The sequence below is a fragment of the Aptenodytes forsteri genome, unplaced genomic scaffold, assembly GCF_000699145.1.
Source record: "Aptenodytes forsteri isolate BGI_AS27 unplaced genomic scaffold, ASM69914v1 Scaffold292, whole genome shotgun sequence".
Lineage (NCBI taxonomy): Eukaryota > Metazoa > Chordata > Aves > Sphenisciformes > Spheniscidae > Aptenodytes > Aptenodytes forsteri.
The window spans coordinates 1159351-1166878 of NW_008795435.1; the positions used below are offsets into that span (position 1 = coordinate 1159351).

The window sequence follows — 7528 nt, forward strand, 5'->3', positions numbered from 1 at the left end:
TCCCCCCGTTTTTGTGGCCGGTTTCTCCCCCCCCCCCCCTTCATATCGAAAAAGTTAAATGTGTAAATGCTAAGTGCTAACAGTTTTCGTAGTACATTAATATGAATAAAAACTCACAAGTTGGATGAAAGATTCTAAAATAGACTGAAAGGTCAATAGGAAACCCTTCACTGCTGACACTAAAGGAAGGAGTGACACGTAAGTGCAAACCAAAAGAATAATAAGGAATGCAGTGGTATCAAGCCCCTCCACTGCCCACAAATAAAGCTTTTATTATCTATCCCTATAAAAGAAGACAACTTGCTTTTGAATAGGTAACAAAGATGCAGAGCCTAATGAAATACTATTTTAAATTGTAATCACCCACGAATACACACATATAACATCTCCAAAACTTGTCAAATACCTAATGTGTTGCTCAGACCTGCCAATCTCTTGCCTGTTACACAGATCTCTCTCTTTCCTAATGTGTGTAATGCATTTTGAAAGTACTTTCAACACAACTTGCAGAAAACAAGACACTCCTTCCTTCTATTTCACGCTAGCACCCTGGGTTTTTAAACTCTGGCTATCTCCCATGGAGAAGGAATGGAGAATATGCATTTTGATGAAAAACACTGCTTTAAAATGGTTATGTAAGTGTTTGATACAACTGTAAACAACTCCATCAGTGTTCATCAGCTAAATGCATTATCTCATCAGTCTGTTATCTGCTGAAGAGGTAACTTTTATAAGATCTCTATTATGGTTTTATTACTCTTTAGTCAGTCCTCATTTAAATCAGCAGTTCTCACTGCATACATGCTCCTGATTGCTTTACCTGACATTGTACAGGCACTTTTCCCCATAACTGAACTTGAATGGTTGTTCTTGACTGCAAGCGGAGCCAAGTTCTGAACATGGGCTATGGGGTTCCTTCTTGATTTTCACAGGGAGACCATGAAAAGCCACTGGAAAGAGAAAGAAAACGTAATTAAAACCCAAGTACAATATTAACAATGAGCTTTCTCAAGTAAGCTAGACACTGCTAATTAAACACATGATTAATTAAACCATTGTAATACTAAAAACAATATAGGAAATAAACATTTCAAATATTTCTTCGGGTGTCAACTGAAAAATAGACACCAGAGATCCTTCGCATTGGCTATTAGCACTTTTATTGTTTAATAGAATGATGGCCAGGATCCCATCTCATTAGCAGGAAAATAACAGCCCACTTATATTTGGCTTAACTACTGTAAATGTTGTCAGAGGCAAAATACTTCCCAGGCACCAAATGTTTCTAAGTAATATTAGTGAGGTAGCTTTTAGCTATAAATGCAATAGTAGTTCACTTCAAAGAGTGCCACACAAATGACTCCAAAACAAATTTCTCATATATCAGCCTCAAGTATATGATCAGTAATCTTTTTGTCCCACAGAATACATGAAAATTTGCACTGAAACTTATGAAACTGGATGATTACATGCACCTTTAGTTATACGTAATGTCGGGGAAAAAAAATACACAAGAAATGGCTTCAGTAGTTTTTCTCAAAAATACACAAGATAAAATCCTGGCCTCACCAAAGTCAATAGTAAATGTGATATAGACATAAATTGAGAAAAAAAAAATTAATCATACTTTCTTAAAAGATAAAAAGAACAGAGGGAGTGTGACAGAAATGCAGCTTTAATTAGAAGCACAAGTTGGTCTGGATTGAGAAAAAGGCCAAAGGAAAAGACAAGGTTCACCAGCATATTAGTTTAAGCCAGCCAACTTTATTTCCTATCCAACCTTAACCAAAATTAAAGCAGAAGAAAATTCAAAGTTCACCTGACATAGACGAATCTAAAGTAAGTGGCTAGGAGGACAAAGGACTAAAAGACAGGTATTTAACAGCTTGAAAACACACCCTTCAAGTTTTAAATAAAATGAGGTTGTAAATACATTTTTGAACTCTGAGAAGCCTAGAGTTCGGAGACCAATTTTATCACTGATTTTTGATGTTGTCACCAAAACACCGTAGTTTGAACATCACGCTCCAGCCTGACACAGACACTTGCGCCTCTGTGGAAATCCACATACGTGCAGCAGTCCCTGTTAGAGAACCTCAGCACAAAATCAGGCCATTATTATATACCATCAAGTAGCACCTTGCCCCTTCCCTTGCACCTGAACTTAGGAAAGACAATTTGTTACACGCTATATATTTTCTGATACTAATGCACCTGCATACACATGCATGTGTTCGGTGGGGAGCCGGGGGTAAATGAAATGCTGTCTAAGAAGTGAGCATCAGAACCAATAAACTGATTTATAAGTATCTGTAAGATCTGGATTCCAGATTCTCATCACGGGTTTTCCCACGGCTGGGCAACGTTCAGAGAACTCTTTCACAAACGGGTCCTCTCGTACCCTATTACATGACAGCTTCTACTATAGTCTTTCAGCTGAGACATCTGCAAGATAGCACTATGCTATTTTGCCACATATTTTCACAAAACTCACAGGAATTTCTAAAACTGCTATCCAGCTATTGTATTTGGTGGATAATAGTCAATTATCTGGAAAGATTACAAAGAAAAAGCAGACAGTAAAACAGGTACACAAATACATACGCACAGCACAATAACTTAAAAAACAGAGATGAAAAGTGGTGAATGTCACAACAAGGAAAGAACTCTTTCTGAATAAAACTGTCTGAACTTGCACTAAAATAAAAGACCATATGGACTTCTTGAATAAAGATTCTCAAATTTAGTAATACGGCAAGATGCAGCCCAGTCAGCTTTCCACCGTAATCGCAAAGCAGGCTGACATCCAGTAGTTTGTTTCAGGTTTTTGCTAGTGAACTTTTACTGCTGACTCTCCTTGCATGTCTTGGTCAGATAATGCACACAGCACATTTAATGGGTATGACGGGCCCCACAACTCCAGGACGGTGGCTCCGACACAAAGGTAGGCAATCTCTTTGACTTGAATCAGAGAATTAAAACACAACTGCAACAAGACTCTTTTTTAAAGCCAGTATCACATATTCGCACAAAGACCACATGCTGCTCTATTTTTTAATTTTTTTTTATTTTAACTTTGCTACTTCCTCGGAGTTAATCTGTTATGAAAAATTACTTCCCTTATTTATTTTTAAATAACGGGAGTACAGAGACTCCCACACCACAGCCCTGTGCGGAGAACTGGCTGGGTATTTCATCACAGCGCTGAGAGCCTGAACGTCTGCTAACAGGCAGTTTTCCAGCTCACTGGCACAGGCACAAGTGAAAGCAGCACATTCATTTTGTGCAATTTGCTTTACCTTCCCACATGGAGTTGGTGCATGTAAAAGGCTGTTAAGTACTAAATTATTCCTTATCAAATCACCATCATCTGGAGTCATGATCAACACTAATTAAATTACTTTCACTGAACACGGCTCCAGCCTGCTGCCTCGGCTGCGAGGTACATTTTATTTTGCTTACTGTACAGTCCTAGCAAGGTACAGGGCACAGTGCTAGAAGGCATCTGTGCTGTAGTTTTAATTAAAGTTTACCTCACCTTCCTCCCAGCTTTATAAGCTAGGGTAAAGTGTATCAAATCAAGTAGGTTAACGCCTTCATTTCATTTAGGGAAAGCATTACAGTCCAAAGTGATTTTATATTAGATCTTTCTCTTAACTACGGCCAGAAAGATAATGTAGCTGTAAAATTTAAAGCCTTCCTCGGGCAGACCCCTGACACAGTCACCATGCTAAGCTTTATCTGTAACTCCTTAAGTGTATACTTTTAGAGGCAGAAAGGACAAAAGATAGCCTGAGAAAAATACTGCATTTTTGGGGGGCGTTTCTTGAAGGCTACTTGACCTTTCAAACCACATCTTAAGTGTGGCTGAAGATGACAGACTTATTCCAACAGTAAAATTTCTAACATTCAAAACAGTTCTCGTGTGAACACTGAAACCCTCCACCCATCGCTCTTCATTTTAGTGTGATACTCATTTTACAGTGCACCTTTTAAAACAGATTTTAAATATACACCGTTTTGCTAAGCTGGATTTTATATTATGTTTTCAATCCGTTTTCTTTTCAGGAGAGCAAGGTTGCTTATTTATACAATCTAATTTTAGTGCAGCATACCAAGCTACCAACACATCCAAATTAACAAAATGACATTTCAAACAACCAGCTCCTCACCGCTTCTTTCTTCCTGATGGCAAATTCATTTTACTTAACCCCAGAACAGAGTCTCAACCCTATTAAAGTAACGGGCACTCTGCCTTAATAACGATCTTATTAAGAAGTGACCAAGGGCCAAGATTTCATCCCGAGTGATTACTTACAGATAACTACCTCCAAACTTGAAAGGCAAACAATCTTACAACATGTATTTAGATGGATGGCTTCAACACCTCATCTCAGCTACTGGGGAAATCAGGCTTATCGGTATCAGAACGGACTCAATCCACAGACCCTGTCTAGAGCTCCTCTAAAGCCAATATGCAGATATAAGGCAAGCAGAAGGACTGCTACCATCTGTAGCAAATTGATTAAGGTATAATACATTACTGTATGCATATTCTCTGTGCATAAATATGTCTGTCTATATCTGCAGAGTAAGAGGGCTTGCATAATGTGCTGTTGTACAGACCTAGATTTTATACAAAACAATAATAATTTCACCACGAAGTAAACTCGCACAGAACATGCAAAAACACAGGGTGAAACCTGCTACCGCTCATTTTGAAGTGCTGTTCTCCTTTGCTATCTGTCAACAGCCTAATCCCCAAACATTTTGTTCATAACACCCAGTTTAAGACCCAAACAAAGAACAATTTTATTAAGAACTCTGAAATTAAAGGAGGAATCGGTTTGTCTTAGAGGAGACTGATTTGTATACTTTCTAGCCTGAGAAACAGGAAATGTACCACCTCTGTACAGATAGAACTGAATCACTTCTTTTGAGAAAGCCCCAGAAATGCACTGCATCAAATATAAAAGCAATGGTTTAAAATATTTTTCAATTCAAGAGATGATTATTCAAGATGAAGAAGAAATGAGGAATTTACATGAAATTGCAAGTCACTTCTCCTTTGAGCAAGAAGTTATTTTATAATTTTCAAACTTCAGATTCCTGCCCAGAACACAAAATAAAATCTGATTTTATTTTCTGAAGAAGAATTAACTTAAACATATTTTTAAAAGGCTTGAAATATTACTGGTAATTCAATGATGTTGCCTAACGGCAGACAGTCTTGACTCCACTGACCAAACAGACAAAGATGTCTTATTACCAACACTTGCAGGGCAAGAGCATTTACTATATGGTATAAAATCAACTGACAGCAGCAACCTTGCCTGTGCTAGTGAACTCCAATGCCTCCTAAGTAATACTACATTCATGTGTATTAAGTTTGAGGACTTTGTGTACCTGCAGAGAAAAGGAAGTAACCGGGAAGTCATGCCCTAAACACTTCTGCTGCATGTTTCTGAACTGCTTTTGACATTTATGCTCTCAAATCACCTCTAAACCCGATTTAGTAAATAAACTCATTCATTTTTATGATGAATTGAGGCAAAACTGTTAACATGCAATGTAAGTTTAGAGAGATTTCTTTTGAATAGAGGAAATTTGATTTTCTCAACAGCAAGATGAAAAGGAACACATTTGAATAGAGGGGATTTGATTTTCTCAACAGCAAGATGAAAAGACAGAAGATGTAAAAATATTTAAGTTAATACCACTACAACTCCACGTGCTAGACTGATTGAGGTGACCCAAGTTAGTACTTGGTAAAATTTCAAAAGCAAGAAGAGAAGGCCCCTGTACTGATAAAGCCAATACTGTCACACTTTAAATCTCTCTCCCAATACACACAGAAATGCAGCAGGCACTTCAGATACATCAGAGTCTCTCCAAGATTCTTTTCCAGTACATTTACCTCTGCCAAGCCCTCCCCTTCCCCCAACACACAAAAATCCATTACTAAAGGGTCTAATCTCAGCTATCAGCACAGAGTGCCTTTTATGGAGCCATTAAACCATTTCTCTTGTTTACAGTGCCTGAAGAAAGATGTGAATTATGTCTGTGACAAAACAGGCGATAACATTTCTAAACTGCTATCAAAATGCAAACTGAAATACACTTAAGGACAGGGACCCTAATTCATGTTTTTGCAATTTTCCTTGCTCACCATAACTTAACAGCACTCACCTGATGATTCAAACAAATTATTTATGCTGTAAGTACAACAGGTAGGCATTTTAATAAAAAAAAAAAATCTACTTTCAATAAATGAACAGTTTATTGAATGGTTCGTCAAGGTGGGTAAAGTGTTGGTTACTTCTCAGGTGATAGTAATGACCTAGGTGCTCTTATCAGTAGACATTTAAAAAAATCCAGACAGAACATTGTGGGTTCATATGAGGCCTGAAATGCTCTATTTCTGCAACAGTTACCATTTAAACCATACATTCAGTATAGGTATTTGCATATCTGATGCAATGAGCTACAAGACTAAATACTTTCTAGATGACCTTCTAGGCGGAAATGCCAAGCTTTATACATATTTTCTGAAGAAGTTTCAAAAATGTGTATTTAACATACGGACCGATAGCCTTCTGCATTCTGAAGGCTATTTATTGATTATTTATTTCTAGATCATCATGATTTGAGCTACAGACCTTTGCTGATAGCTGCACTCTGAATTTCAACAACCATTTAATAGGCATCTGATTAAAGACAACGGGATGCCAAAGCAGGGTGCTCTTTCCATTTCATTCCACTATACTTTAAGATGAGAAATTTTACCCGTCATCTTTGGGATGCACAGGAGGAATTAGCTGAAGCATGTACTAGACCCAGTTGACCATTCCTTCATACTCTGGAGGTTACTGCTGCTGCAGCTGAATGCGGCATGCAGCCCAGTATACTAACAAAAACTGAAATAAAAACATCATGTTGGAGAGATGACAGATGAAGAGAGGTAGGAGGATGGAAAGACAGTAAGAGGCTGGTAACCAAGTCTTTCCAGCTAAACTGTTCCCAATGATTTTGAATTAAAGCCTACACATACAGACCACTACAACAGCTGAAGACAGAAGTGACTGCAAGCATGGATGACTGAGGCAAGATCTGCAATTGTTTTCACCCTAGGCAATCTCTTGCCTAGACAATGGCAAAAAAATCCTTTTGTTTCTGACCACTGCAACAGCTGCAAAGATGAGCAAGACTTGAAGACTGTGGACTGATTTAAAAGTGGCCGAACAGATTACATCTACACAGACTCCACCAAGTTCTTCAACCATTTGATCTATCAGTCACCTCTATCAGATCTTAGCTGAGCTCCAGTCAACTGGATTTCATTTAGGTCCTGCTCTCTGCCAGGTATTGGAAGAAGCTGGTGACAAATTGGGTATCTGACACACAGATGTGTATCATCACTGTGGTTTCAGAGGCTATCCTGGCAGTTTCTATAAAAACTGAACATAGAGAAGAGACCTGAGCTTTTGCTATCTCACAAACGAAAGCTGCTAGGAAAGGGGGGGGGGGG

General features: G+C 38.2%; 1 protein-coding gene across 1 annotated transcript in view; it reads right to left on the reverse strand.

The window, feature by feature from the left end:
* The window catches only part of ETV1 (ETS variant 1), a 69151-nt gene that overhangs the window by 31315 nt on the left and 30308 nt on the right, over positions 1-7528 (reverse strand). Inside the window, exon 5 of the mRNA XM_009281034.2 lies at positions 821-950. Coding sequence (XP_009279309.1) covers positions 821-950 — 130 coding nt within the window. The remainder of the gene's footprint in view (positions 1-820; positions 951-7528) is intronic.